General features: G+C 39.8%; 1 protein-coding gene across 2 annotated transcripts in view; it reads right to left on the bottom strand.

Annotated features, from left to right (window-relative positions):
* Positions 1-15,493, bottom strand: part of LOC138212968 (FERM domain-containing protein 5-like) — a 64,219-nt gene that overhangs the window by 14,886 nt on the left and 33,840 nt on the right. For both annotated transcript variants that reach the window (XM_069173723.1, XM_069173724.1), the window contains 4 exons: positions 5,495-5,599; positions 3,965-4,007; positions 3,699-3,777; positions 366-463 (listed from right to left, as the gene is read on the bottom strand). In XM_069173723.1, the coding sequence (XP_069029824.1) occupies positions 366-463; positions 3,699-3,777; positions 3,965-4,007; positions 5,495-5,599 (325 nt within the window). The remainder of the gene's footprint in view (positions 1-365; positions 464-3,698; positions 3,778-3,964; positions 4,008-5,494; positions 5,600-15,493) is intronic.

A 15,493-nucleotide genomic window follows, 5' to 3' on the forward strand; every position in this document is an offset into this window, starting at 1 on the left:
CCTTGGGGTCGCGGACCCCCTGTTGAAGACCTCTGTGTTAGGACATGGCATTGACTTCCGTTCATTGTGGACAGCCTAACCTCAACCCTAACCTTAATCATAACAAAGTCATACCTACCTTAATCTAACCTCAGGTGACACCTTCCCTAAACCTTAACCAGGACTTCAGAAATGACCTTTTCCCTCATCAGGACCAGACTTTGTTTCCCATTAGGACTATCAATCCAGTTGAGGGTGATATCCGTACCCGAGAAGGTCCCAATGAGGTAACAAAAACACGTTCACATTTGGCAAGTGTTTATTATCATGTTTCAGACTTTGAAAACAGTATTTTTATATAAATGACTATATCTTTTTTGTAATACCTTGTAATATGTAGGCAGCCAGCAGGGCTGCGTCTGATGTCTTGCACAGCAGGCGACCATGGTAGAGATCCCTCTTAACCTGCAGGAAGACGAGATATCTGTGGAGTGGAATACAGAGAAACTGATTGGAGGTCATTATTTATATAGCAACCATTGACGATATACAGGGTGGATGTTTGTGTTGTGTTTATGTTTCCTTGAGGCTGTGGCCAAGAGACTGTTGGAAGAGGAAGAAATCTTGAGAATAGGACTTGAGACTGATGACTATTAAACGGTTTGCTGTGAAAGACATGACGACAGCTTAAGAGGCCACTGTCATGAGGTCATGATATCTGCGGTTACTAGATACTGACAACTCTATTATTCTTGGGCCCTTTCACAACTCAGCCATAATTATTTTAAAATAGCAATTTAGAAAAACCTAAATGATGGTCTGATTGGCTATCCACAGTTATCTGTATTAGAAATGGGACGTATCCTAACTTTAGGCAGAACTCAAAGTAAGGCATGATCGTTTCGAGAATTGAAATGATTTCTAATATGATTGCAGGTGCGTTTCAAAGTCCATTGGGTAAAACTCCATCTTCTGGTCTCATCTAAAACATCCAGAGATTCATCATGTCAGTTTTCTTGCCCAGGATTCATTTTGTACGCCTCTGATTCTACTTCTCTCCAAGCAACAGAGCAATAAATAGTAAAGCAGTACAAAGCATTGCTGTGAAAAACGTCAGAGTAGAGTCAGTGTGCATATTGAGCATATTGGTTTTGCCACCTCATCATTTGTGCACAGGTATAAAATGGTGCCGATGTCAAATTTATTTCATGATAAATAAAAATAGGACTGCTGTGAAGTCACAAACGGTGATGTTTTTGCTCTTCCACTGTGTATTTGTGTATCTGTGAAAGCCTCCAGTCAGAGCAGATGGATGGAGGAGCTCTCTCACCGGCGCTCTGCTCTATCAAGAAGAGCTGGATTGCGAATGAGAGATTTCATTGCGCGGCAACCAGTCGAGGGATGTGATTTACAGGGATCTGTGCACTGGTTGGCTCTCCGGCTCACTCCTCGCAGCAGTTTGTTCAGCTGTCAAGGATGCCACACACAGTACAGTAGTAGTGAGGAGCTCCATGACACCGCAGCTTATAAAAAGGAAATACTCAAATCCCAAGTGCACACAAGCTCACAGTGTCAAGCTCATATAGTTAAATGTGTGGGCTTTGCACCTTCATCACTGCATGTCTTTGTAAGATTTTAAGATCATTTTTTCAGGGTTACTTTGATAAAGACAGCAAGCTGAAATCAGCCTTTAATTTCCCTGAAAAATACATCCAAAAACGTCTTTCTTCCCGGTTCTTTTACCTCAGTAGAGAAGAATGTATTGAAAGGGTTTTCATTTCATACAAAATCAAACATTATTCCTCTCTGCTAAGCTGCAGTGCTGTTATTAATTGGCTGTAAAGGCAAAAAAAATAACAGTAAAATATAAGAATAATTCTGATCTGATTTTATGAGACAAGAAGGGCAGAAGATAAAGACATCTCCCCGCTCCCTTTTGGTTCAATAAACTCAGTGTTTTCCTGCCGTAAAGACTGATTTTATGTTATATCTGCCATTTTGGTTCTCTCTCTGTCAGCGTTTTTAGATTGTGCTCCCGAGCTGAAGGTAAGGACTTTATTACTAGGGAATCTATGTTGAAATTCTGTTTAATTATGCGAGTTGGACATTATAAAATCCAGCTCCACACTTTTCACCATTGCCATAACTCACATTTTCTTTTTAAAAGGGATGAGTCCACTAAAAATAAATCAGATGTGTGGGCTAACTTGATGAACTTAAACATGTCCTGTGTGGTTTGTGTCTTTGTGTATTTTTTGTTGCTACTGGCTCCAGGTGGAAATGATACAGGGTGCTGGTGCAAATTTTCTTTTGACAATGCATCGCATGTAATGTGTTTTTCTTGTTTCCATTCTGTTCTTTAAATTTTGTCATTTCTAATCCCATTTCAGTTTTATTACACACATTACGACCTCTTCCTGAAAGGGGCCAGTGATTGGTCCTCATGACCCTCTACACCAGGGTTTTTTTTCTGACCTGTACCATCCATCATGACACAAAGTAAGAGGCATTACCTTTTCAGATAATTTTTGATATCATTAACGAGTGATCAAACAAACCAGCAAGTAGTTGCTGTGAATAAATAGAACTGTGATACCAGAAGAGAAACACAATCACGAGGACATCTTTGTTTTCTGTTTAAAGGCTTGTATAAAATATATTTTGATATTATTACACATTTAATTCAGAAAACTCTGCTTTCTCAGCTTTTCAGAAAATACTGGAGCCGGTTTTACCTAACTTGCATCATACAAGGTAAAATTTACAGAATTCAAAACAAATCCCTTTACTTGTCTGTGTTTGTGCTGCTGATTGCACAACAGCTTTTTATTCACAGTTTTTAGTTTCTTTTAGATTGACTGTTTTCCTCAAATGAATGATTGCAGTTGCTGAATTTACAAGTGTGTCCCACAGAGGGGGAACTGAGATTACTTCTGCACACACATCATCATGTACACACCCGCTGCAGACAGGACACATACAGACGATGCAGTACACTCAATTTAACTCAGCTGAAGATGCTCTGAAGAGGCATATGAATGTCACTACTCTCAGTTTCAGGACCTGATAAGTGACAGCGTGTTGGAACAAGCAATTTTTCAAATGTCACCCTCAAAAACCACAGACTCTGTTTATCAGTTTTTCTATCAAACTAAATATCTTTTCTTTGTTATTTGTGCAATTGACTTATTACTGTTTCTACCTTTGTACTATGTCTTTACTTATTTGTCCAGTTAGTTTAGTTGTGCTCTGTTGCTGTGCAAATGATTCACTTGTGAGATGCAGAATAAAATTAACCTTAAGCTACATTTGGAACAATACATCAAATGGTAACATTTAGATTTAAAGTTCCTTTCCACTCAAAACTGTGTTTATCTTCTTGTTCCTACAGTTGAATGTTTGAAATTCATTGTGCAGAGTGAGGTAGAGTTTAAACTAGAAGGCTATTTTCACATCTGATTAAGAGGGAAGTTTCTCTGTACTCACGAAAAACACATTTTTAAGGGGTGGGGCTCACTAGCATGACTTGTGACATCACAAATAGTTGTGCAAAAACCAAGTCAGACACTAATTACAATTACAAATAGCGTATTTTATATACATATCAACATATGATGAAAGATAATCCATCATATTGTGAAAACTCTCTTACAAATCAACAATATGAATAAATTTGTTCATCCTCCACGTGCAGCCCATTAAGCTGTTTGAAATCTTACCTGGTGATTTCCTCTCTCAGGGCAGCGGGGTCGGGTGGGTAAAACTTGACACGCAAACACATGGTGAAGGGAGGCTGGGCTGTGAATAGAAGAATAAACTTGTAATTATGCATTGTTGTTTTTAAGTGTGCACACATGATTTCTTTTTGGATATTATGTTTTGAACATTTTGTCCTATAGGTTTATTATCACGACACTTTTGAAGTAGATTGAACCACCAAAGTAATAGGCACAAACTAATCAAGCATGTTAAACAGTGTACTTACATTTCATTTGTTTGGCAATTGACTTTGTAAACTCCAACCAGTGCTGAAAGGCACAGACAGAGAGGTAAAGACTTGCACTTTGGAAATAAACCTCAGTCATTCAGGTCTCGGTTATCTGAAGTGCAACCGAACTTGTTTGAGATTCTTAAATTGTTTGCATGAGAGCTGAAACATCTTAAAGAACCTCAAGCAAGTCCAGATGCACTTCGGAAAAGTAGTACTGAATCTTTGGCTGCTAAACCGTCAGTCTGGGGTCTGATTGCTCAGCAGCTGATGTCTTGTAATCTATAGCTGGAAGGCACAGTCGAATTACTCCGATCTCCTCGGCTTCTGTTCATTTAGACTCCCTCCAACGCAGTCACCATGCACAGAGGAGATAACAGAAAGAAAGCTGTTTGGAAGATAATCAGGGGAGTGCTGTTTTCTGTCAGAGTGCTAAACTTCATGAGTTGAAACTGTCTTTAAACAGTGACATAGCACTGAAATCACATAGGGTAACTATAGAACACGGTGATGCCTTTCTAGCCTTTTATTGATTAACTATGTTTTTTTCATTCACATCTTAAATCGTCAGTCAGCTGGTTGATGTCTACAGAGGGAACTCTGAGAGTGCAAAGTGGATAACCTTTTCAAGCTTTTCAAAGCATGTGTAATCCCATTCACAGTTCTGGAGTGCATAATTAACAAATACACAGTTCAAGCCCTGCTAATTCACCCAGAACGGTGTTATTTTCTTTGATTGATATATTCATATCAATCCTTTGATTGATATATTTATATCAAAGGCGCTGCCTTTTGCCATCGTACATAATTAACCTACAGGCCTAACTACCTGTCCTTAATATTATGTAGAGAGAAAGAGACTCATTAGAGCTAACATTTATACCAAACGACATTTATTAAAGTATCCATCACTGCCTGTGATGCTGGGTAATCTGCTCTAACAGCTACAGACTCTAAAACCCAGTGGAGAATGCAACAATGTAAAGAGCAGCTATTGTTTTGTAAAAAAAGAGGCCACAGATGCTTTCTTATCCTTGCATCAGCTTCCAATGGTTTCAGTATTATCCTTAAAATCGAGTGTAGCCTGTTAAACAGAATGTGGTTTTACTTTATAGAAATGTAAAATGTATATTCCTGGATAAAATATTTCTCTGCTGACTTAGGTGGACAAGTTCTCAGGTATTTTAAATGCGTGACCTAGGATTATGATTATGATTCATGAACATAATACTTTAAAAGCCAATATCTACTGTTAATGTCAGTATGTACAGTAACTCTTCTATTAATGCAAGGCATTTTACAGATACCTGTTTTTGACAACAGTTAAGTTTGTTGAAATCTTTTCAAATATCAAAATGACAGAAGGAAATGAGAAGAGGGGTTAGAAATGCAAGAAACATAACAGATGGCTGGAGAAAAGGCCAAATCATGACTCATCATGTAGCAGACTCACCACTGGATTAAAATGAATTTAAACCAGCTGATATTTAGTTAGGTTTATTATAAGTATAAAAAAGTGATACTCACTCTCTGCTTGTCTGGGTCGACATATCTAATGCCAAAGTAGTCTTTCTCCAGCAGGTTGAGATGGTGGCAGATGAGATCAAACAGGTACTGTCCCTTGGCATCCCGCTGAAAGACAGAAAATTCATACACTGTACTAACAGAGAGAAGGAACGAGGGAAAAAAATGTAAAACTTAATTTGAATGGACTCTCCAGTCCCCACACTCCTTCCGAATATCTGCATATTCACAGACACAGTTAATGAACCCCCAGCAGATCAGTGGAGCACACTGTACATGCAAACACTCAGTCTAGATTCTGGCAAGGTACAGCAGCAAACAACACCTATAAAATGAAGAGGATGTTTTAAAAACTCATTGATAATGTGACATCAAAGTGATTTCTATCCTCTTCATGTGGAAGTCCCTCTTTTTGGAGCCTTTGAGATGTTGAAACGGCCACCAGAAAGGGTTTTAATATTTCACTACCCTCAAGGGAGATATATGAGGGCTATCAAATATTCATATTGAGGCAGCAGCCATCTGTGAAAGCTCTGAACATTTCTGCTGCAGAAAAAGACCTGGGAAAGCAATGAGACAAGGTGTAGGCAAAGGAAACGTCAGGCTGAAAAAAAGAGATGCAGTCCTTGTCATGAAAAGCAAGACAAAAATCTGACTGAATATTATGTGTCTATATATTATTTGTTTATTTGTTTACATTTTAATCCGCGATTTGTGATAAAAAAGTATCCCTCAAATAGTTCAACTATAGGGAAGCCAAATACAAATATAGAGTCGCCTTGATCAGGTGTGAGCATTAGGTGTGGTGGGGGCCTGATTTCCTGGCACTCACCATTTATCTCAGAGAGAAGAGGGCTTTACAAAAAGCTGCATCTGCCCCAAAAGACTCATTAAAACCTATTTTTAATGGAGTCTTTATTTAGATGTAACTGAAACAATAAGGTAAATATGCCTCTGAATGCGTAACTATGAACACTTAATTGGGGGCTTTACAGCCAAGTCAGCAAAATTCAATTCAGAACCAAGACACTGCAGTATTTTTAAATAGGTGTCATCACTCTGAGGCTTGTAGTGTAGACCATAGGTGAGGAGGCACACATACACAACAGCTCAGAGTCCTAAACGGTGTTCAGCATGTTCAAAAGCATCAAATTCAGATGGAAAAGGGGATAGTTACCTTAAGAGGGTGCAACATTTTAAAGAATGAACTGATATGTTAATACAAATTATATCCTCAGCATCATGTCACATGTTTAAGCCAGAGAGTTTGATGAGATGACTGTTACCAGTTACATGTCTGCACGGTTTGAAACTACAACCATTTTGGAAACCTTGATTGCTGTTTAACCCATTTCCAGTCCTTGCGCTAAGCTAATGGGCTGCAGCCTTTTACTTACTGTGAAGATATGAGTGTTATTTATCTTTTTAACTCTGAGCAAGAAAGCAAGTAAGCAGATTAATTAAAATATAACTTTTGCTTTAAATATAATCAGGTCAAGTGTGGAAACTTTACTTACTGGCATACCAATACATACTAATCATGAAAGCAGGTAGCCTATTATGCTAATTGTGACTTCATTTTGGATGTTTAACCTTCACGATGCAGTGATGTCTGCACAGAGTTGGACACTAAAAGGTTGTTTTTACATTCATCAGCTGGTGGGGGAAATTGTATCTGTGCTCACCTAAATCTGAGTTTATGATGTGTAAAAACTTGATGATGTGACAACACAAAATGCAGGCCAGTCAAAAGCAGGTCCAGTATGAAACTTACACATTTGTCATGTGATAACTGAACCGTCCTGTGCAGATACACTAAATATGGACTTCTCTGGGAAGTGGGCGACACCCTGTGTTCCAGGGTAATATTTTTGAAATATACAATATTTACATTTTCATCTGCAAGGACATGTTTCAGTCTGTTTTTCACTGAGGGAAAAGAAACGGTTGTAGTTTCCAGAAATTTGAACCAGGTAGTTATAATTATTATTCCAATATGTCTTAAAACATTTCTCTTTTAGGATGCATCACCAAGAAGATGTGCATGCCTGCAGAGGGAATGCATCAACATCCAGTGGGAATTTGTCTGTACTGTGTACACTGTACATATAGGATATACTGTATTTTCCTTCTTCAGGGGTAAAGGACACTATAAAATATCCCACTCTGCCCTTTAGAAGAGACACTGTGTTCACAAAAATGACACAAAACTGCACAGTCAGAGGAAGTCCAAAGCTGATACGTGAGAACAGGAAGGGGGGAAAAGAGAAGAGAAAGGCAAAACCAAATAGAGAGAAAAGCCAAAGTAAGAGAGGGGCACAAAACAGAAGAAGGAGGGAGAGAGAGGGAGAGAGAGAGAGAGAGAGAGAGAGAGAGAGAGAGAGAGAGAGAGAACAAACAGCGCCAGATGACACTGATTTATGTGTCTCAATACAGCATGCCACAGCAATGCAATCAGAAAGAGAGGACAGGAGAATAACTGCAATGAAGGATGTGTGAACCACAACAATCTATGTTGAGGCCTGCTGAGACGCATCATTTAAGACAATGTGATAAAGTGTGATGAAGCCTGTTCACACTTTTCTTTTCACTCAATATGAGATCAGATCTCAGAGCAAACCCCTTAGGTGACATCAGAACTTCCGCTTCATGTGCTACAGTCAAATCTGCACTTATTGTCATTCATGACCAAGGAGCCATAATGTGAGGGGTTGCTTTTTTCATAATTTGATAAATGAAAAGTGCACCACCTTCACAATCATAGGAAACACAGGAATTTAAGAGGAGCTTCTCAGTGTCTTTAAGAAGAATTATCCTGGACCACCGTGTTTGTGTTCAGCTCAGCCTCTGACTCCACTTCTTTCTGTTACTTCCCTCCAGTTTCTCTTCGTTTTCCTCCTTCCTCTGTACAGTTATGAAGCAGATTCATATAGCCCCCGGACATGCATACATTTTTCAGTCAAGTTGAAACATTTTCAACTTTTCTGTAGTGTCTCCTTTCCAATTCGTGCAGCCCCAGCAAGTTTGAATCTAATGGTGTCTTTCTCCAGACTGTATCATATGGTTTTCACCTCTACAGTGAGCTTTGTGTTCTGTCTGTACATACAGTCTTGTTTCAGTTCTCATGACAATATCATCTGCTTGAAGCTACAGTATATCAGACGTGTGCTGAATAAGATATTCAACATATTCAAATACTTGTCTGTACAGCAGGCTTCTGTAATGACAAACCTAACAAAGGATGTATCAAGTAATTGAAGAGGTTTATTAGATTGAATTATACTACTGAAGCATCGAGACAATATTTCCGTAAATTAAGTTAGATAATTCATAATATATCTTAGTTTCTAGCATTTTGTTAATGAAACGTTTGAGCGGGTGTTCAACCTACATCAAAGCACAACCCAACCTAGATTTATCAGGTCCAGTTGTGTCAAGCTGTGCACTGGCCAGACCTTTCCCAGGATGCACTGGGCTGACCCTCCATCTCCTCTGTCAGTGTGTCTGTATGTCACTGTCACGACATAAACCCTGACTCACCAGGACAGGCCTGCTGACTTGCCCAGCAGCAAAAATAGAAACATGCATCCATTTGCGGTCTCTCTCTCTCTCTCTCTCTCTCTCTCTCACACACACACATAAACAAAATCCTCAATTCTTCCTGCTCTATTAAAAACGTCGCTGGTACACCTGTGAAACTTCGAGATCCACAACATTTTGAGAACGTATACCTCCCACTCCCTCCATCTGCTGTGCTCTGTAGTGTAAACTACAGCGATGCCCGAAAAAAGCCTTTCTAATTAATCATGGAGTTTAATGTGCGTTTCCTCCGATGTGTACATGTCTTAGTATATGCCCTGCCTGAGTGTGTGTGTGTGTGTGTGTGTGTGTGTGTGTGTGTGTGTGTGTGTGTTTGTCTGCCTGCGTTTCCCTGTGTATGTGTGTCTGAGAGAAGTTACTGATGAGCCATGTCCATGTTAGTAGTTATGAAACAACAACAACGATGCAGGGTGATTTATCTCAGTCCAACACGTTAGCAAATTAATGAAGAGGAATAAGATGCATTTGTAGAAACCATTCATTCAAGAACACTAAACTCCTGAGTGAAGATTTCACACAGAGTAAGCTCATACACACTTTCTACAATGGATTGAACATCTGTTACAACAGGTTTTAAATGGCCTGACTTAATAAAGGACTTCTGAGCTTGAGTTCCCATTGTGCTGTACGTTGAATGCAGGTAATCCTATTGTTCCTGGTAATTTACCTGACATAACGGTAAGAATAAAACATACCCTAACTTTGTTCTGCCTTGATTAAACAGCAGTAGGATAAAGCAGAGTCTAATGCCAATAGGCAGCTGACCAAAAACTTGCAATGTATGTGTGGTGTTGTGTTGCATACCAATGAGACTTCAGTGAGCTGACCGGGGCTCCACTGGGACACAAATGCAGGCTCTGAGGCAGAAACACTATTGATCTGAAGGTAAGTGTTCCTCAACATCCTTATGAGATTTAAACTCAGAGTCAAGCTGCAATATACTGGTGGCTATAAGCAGGAAATACTGTATGTAGCTAGTTAAAGCAACTGTTTTATTGTTTTTGAGTGGATAAACTGCAGATCTATTATGTGTTTTGTGGACATGTGATTTCAGTGTGGGAATTGCTTCTCTCACTGTTCTCTCTTCTTTAGGTTTTATTGCTTTGGGGGAAGTAGTTAGATCTGTGCTATCTTTAGATTAAAAACCCTTTTATTGCCAAAAAAAACCATAATGAAATCATCGGAAAATAAAATAACCTGCTATTGAGATAAACGGCTATACATTTTCAACAGGCTTTGCAGTGAGGTTGATTTTTGTTGTATTTTCAACTTTCCCCAGACCGTAAAATGTAGTGGTAACAACGTTTTTCTGATGCACCCCATTTGGTAAAGTTTTGATAAATGTCAAGAAGTCCATAATAAATGCTGGCTTTAAAAACAGGATTATAGAGTTGAAATCAGTAATGATACATCACATTTCAGAGTAAACAAAGCATGGCTTAAATACTGCCTACTGTCATCTCATCACTGCGAATAACTGTAAACTATTTATGGGCTTAATGTCAGTGATTTCTTGTGTTCTCATCTGGAATTAGTCCACAGTGATATACAGCTGCTAACAGACTGCACTTTTTTTTTCATCAGGATAGACATGAAAATGTTTATTTCCTGCAAATAACATGTCAAGCAGACTGTTCTCATACTTCTCCTCAACTCTGTGTGCCTCGCTTCCTCCACCTAAGCAACATACTCCTGGCGACACTGCTCTGAGGGCTAATGAACTGGTTGTCCGGATGCATGCTGTGGATGGTGCGGATCCCTGGTACAGTCACATTTGTGCCTGGCCCCCCTCTGAGCCTTACCGTCAGCGCTGTGCGGCTGCATCGACTTGGCTGCCCTCCGTGTGCCTAACAAGTGTCCACAAGTGCCTAACTCTCCTCCCCTCTTTGAATGGACCCAAATGCCTGTCCTGCTAATGGAGCTGCTACTGCCAGTTCAATCATTTAATCTTTAAGTTTCCCTTGGATAATGGCATCAGTGATCAAATATTTGAGGCCTGACAAGTAAAGAGTCGTAACGAAAAAGTAGGCACTTGATTTTTGTTTACCCTCGTTCAGACTAGGACACAGACACATAAGCACATCACCCACACAGAGGAGAGATAACAAAAAAAAACCTGGAAGATACTGCCCTTCACCTGTTAAATTATCACCATGGTATAATTAGCACCTACACCTGTTAAATTATCACCACGGTATAATTAGTGCCAACACTGGGTTTCTGATATAAAGGGATCATAGATATTTTCGGTCTATATTTGCCAGGAAAAGCATGCATTACGAGTGGAAAAAAAGGGGTCTGGTCTATTCACTAGATGAAGCACCGAAGACGCAAAGTGTGACTCCTCACGCAGGCCGTGTTGCTGCTCTAACCTGTTAACATGGCCGCCAAAATGAAAATCCAGATGTTCCGCAACAGCCACGCACACGCCATGCATGCAGTGTGTCCCAGGCCTTGATGTGCATTTCAGAGGACCTTAGTTGTGAAGAGAGACTAAAGGCAAAGCTCACCAGTCAATCTACCTTAAACAGTGGTCATGAGCGCTGGGTAATGAGTAAAAAACTAAGATTATGGATACAAGCAGCTAATGTGAGTTTTATTTTCATGGCTTGTGGCCATACTCTCAGGGAAATGTGTGGAACTAAGTAGCAAGAAGAAGCTTAAAGTGGAACCGCAGCACTTTTATGTTGCGGGAACCAGTCGTGGTATAGCTTGGGCATCTGATCTGAATTACTGATTATTTGTCCAACTGAGATCAGACCCCGGGGCTGACCCAAAATGCCACCAATAAACTACGTATCCCAATTTTCCTGCGGAGAGGACTGAAGGACATGAGGTAACCAGCTCAAACATCAGCTCAAACCAAGACGGGCAGCAAAAAATGTATAGCAGCATCTGTGCAGTGGGATAATTATTCATGTAAAGTTTGGGAAAGTTTAAAAGCAGAAGGCAAAGAAGCAGCTCTTTGCAGCAACAGAGGTAGGGATATCATTTCTGGTAACAGCAGTTCGACTTTTATCGGTAGTCAGTGTAGAAGCAGTGGCAGTAACAGTAGTATGGTGTCTTGTCTTCTTACATGTGCACATGTTCATGTATGTAATGTGTTTCCTATGAGATATATAGTGATAACAGTAGTAATAGCGTAGGGGTGTGTGCAGCAGGCGGCCGGGATATTATCCACAGTGATTCACGGGTAAATGAGATTAGTGCAGGCCTGTCAGTGGGAGAGGAATGTATTAAACAAGCAGAGGTCCGTAAGTGCTTTATGGAAGCACGCGCAGTGTTTCATCACAGCTATAATAAAAGTGATAAACGGGGAGATGGAAATAACCCAGACTGGGGCCAAATGATCACTGTGGTCCTTAGTGGAGCGTCGGCAGCAGCACGCCGCTCTTTCAGCCTGGCCGGGCCTTGCGTTAGATTAATTATTGAGAGGGGTTCCATATCAGCTTGGGAAACACCACATCAATAAATGATGGTGTCATTTTAAGCTAGAGGATGGAAATTACAATAACTGAGCGAATGGCCCTGAAAGGTTACTGCTTCTCGTGGCATCTGGTAACAGTGGCGCTTGACGATGTGTTGTTTTAGCTTTGTAATTCCGCTCCTGGGTAGCAGGTGATTAAGTGGAAGAATGGTTTGCAGTGGTCTTCTTTCCATATATGAGTGCTCCACTGCATGATCTTTATGCTGATTCTCAATGTTCTTAAAGTTGCTGCCTCCAAGGCTGCAAATAGCAAAGCCTGTAAATGGCTTACTATAATCGTATGATATGGTAATGGCTACTTTCCATATTCTGGAGTGCAGAAGTGAAAAGCCATAGTGGATATTCCTGTCAGTCAGCAGCTGTATGGTGTTAGAAGATTTACACTCAGCATGTTCTCCCTGGCAATCTGATGGAAGTAATAAATCAGTTACATTACAATACCGTCTACAGACTTCAGGTATGCTGGGTACACATTTTGACATATTTCAAAATAATAAGTGACATGGTGATGTGCAGGGACAGTGCTACCATACACTTAAATAACCTGGTCATTATTGTTTAAACAAGGTTTCACTTGGTCTCTCTCTGTATTTACATAGTAGAACTGAAATAAAAGAAAAAAATAGCAGACACAGACTGCTAGCTGTATTTCCTTTATGCTACGTTAACCAGCTGCTGGCTATAGCCTCCTATTTCATGGAGAGATATGAAAGCACTACTGATGAATTGTATTCCGTTATCTCTGCCATCTTGCAGTAATGGCCTCTTTGAAATAGCAGAAAAAGGATTGCTAAGGATTCATCTCAGCAACCCAGGAAGTCAAACTGAAAACCCAAAACATTACGTGGAGGTTTTTTTTTCTTTCTTTTTTTTTGCAGTACTCTGATAAAGAAGAGCATGGAGTATTTATTTCAGCACTCAACAGCGGTTGAGTACAACTCACCTAAAAGCATGAGGCTAAACAGACCAGTGCTGGAAAAAACGCATTCAAACTGTGAATAAAACCATGCTTAATGGTAATTATATGGGTGTGACTCACATTATTGCTTATGGATAGGGCTCTCTCCTTTCCATGTAATTCCCCCAAACAGAATGAGACTCGGTCTTTATTTGCCTGCACAGCCATTACTTTACATTTGGCTGGTGATTCATTCTTGCTCTACAGCACAGTGACACTTATTCAAATTGCTCAGGATATATTGCTCGTCCCCAGATTTAACCCCAATGTAACTCAAGAAACAACACTCTGTGTGAAATAATACTGCGAGAAGAGCTGCTATACACACCTGGGCTTCCACAGTGCAACCGCTCAACATTTTATTTTATTCCAAGTGAGGTATTTTGTCTAAAGCGGAACTTACTTTAAAATTTTCATAAACCATTTTTATGTTTTGGTAGTAGAACAGGGTCTTAATAAGTCTAGGTTCTGGAATAAAATGTGGCCAGTTGATAATAAAGGTAGAAGTACACAGAGTTTACAGCTACACATGAGGTGTTATCGTAGAATAAAGACGGTCTATCTCCAAAGTTAAAAAATATACCAACCAGCACCTCACTGTTAAATCAATTCACAAATGAATTAGTTTGTTAATTCCAGACATGAACAGAAATGTTGAGGTTTTTACTGAGTTTTGCACCTCTTGCAAAGTCACGGTGCCTAGCACGAAAAAAAGAAAAGAAAACTTGTCTATTTGACATTTTGCTTTATGAATAAAAAAAAAAAATCCCTCATAAAATGTATTCATGAGAGCTATTTAAGGAGGCCTGGTTCTGCAAGTTAAATGTCATGTGACCCACATGAATCTTTCCTGGTTAAAAAATCATCACAAACTTTTACAGCTGCTTCAACAACTTCTGGTTCTTTGACAAAACATTGAAGGTACAACCTTGTGAGTTAACTGGCATGGTGCATTTCGCTGAGAAACATCTAATCACCAAGCTTGAAATTCTGACTTACGATGGGATGAAGGAAGAGTGGCTGTTGAATTCAGCTGCATTTTTTTAACAACTGCGACAGTGCAGCATTTGGAATTTGGTACCATAATTGACTCGCATCAAAGACTGGCCTCTTCTCCAAGGCAACCCACATATGACTCTCGTTGGTATCATTTAGACCAGTTTTTAGGGAAAAATAAAAGACACATGATGTTCCAGAAACACTGTTTCCATTAAGCTTTTAAATGTGATTGAACAGACTGCCGAACTGAAATACACCATGACAGATAAACTTCAGTCTTTCCAGTTTGTTAGACAATAATGATACTGACATACAACTCATGCAAAGATTTCATACAATGTTTTGTTTCTCCTGACACACACAATCTCACCCACAGCCACTATCTACAGTGTTGTCACTTTACTGTGAACTTTATTTTACTAAAATTGTAAAAAAACATAATGTTGTTTTAACAAAAGAGCTCCTCCATGTACGATGCATTAGCAACCTGTGGGACACCAACTTGCTTTCATCAGGTATGATATTGGTGGTTTAGTGTAACCCACCTCCATTATTGTCTTTTTATGTTCACCCATATAAAACAGCTCTCCGCTGAAAGAAGGAAAGACAGTGATCCTCTTAAAAAAGATGTTTGCTGTCAGCAGGCTGCCATCTTATTGCCCTTGAAGTGGCCCAGTGGGAATAAGGAATGCTGGGACCGTGTTCACTATCAGTGCTCAGTTGTGTAAATCCTTTCTCGTTGAGCTAGAGGCTCAGCCTCTTGCAGCCACAATTATAGAGATGCTACTATGGAGAAGTGGCCCTGAGAGCAGAAAACCTGTAAGAGTTATAGGGGCAACCAAACTGTTAGTGCTCACCACTGATGAAAGGAGAGGAGAGGAGAGGAGAGGAGAGGAGAGGAGAGGAGAGAAGAGAAGAGAAGAGAAGAGAAGAGAAGAGAAGAGAAGAGAAGAGAAGA

This window comes from Embiotoca jacksoni, unplaced genomic scaffold (genome assembly GCF_022577435.1).
Source record: "Embiotoca jacksoni isolate LCO1_2020_lvr unplaced genomic scaffold, fEmbJac1.0.p SCAF_6, whole genome shotgun sequence".
Taxonomy (NCBI): Eukaryota; Metazoa; Chordata; class Actinopteri; family Embiotocidae; genus Embiotoca; species Embiotoca jacksoni.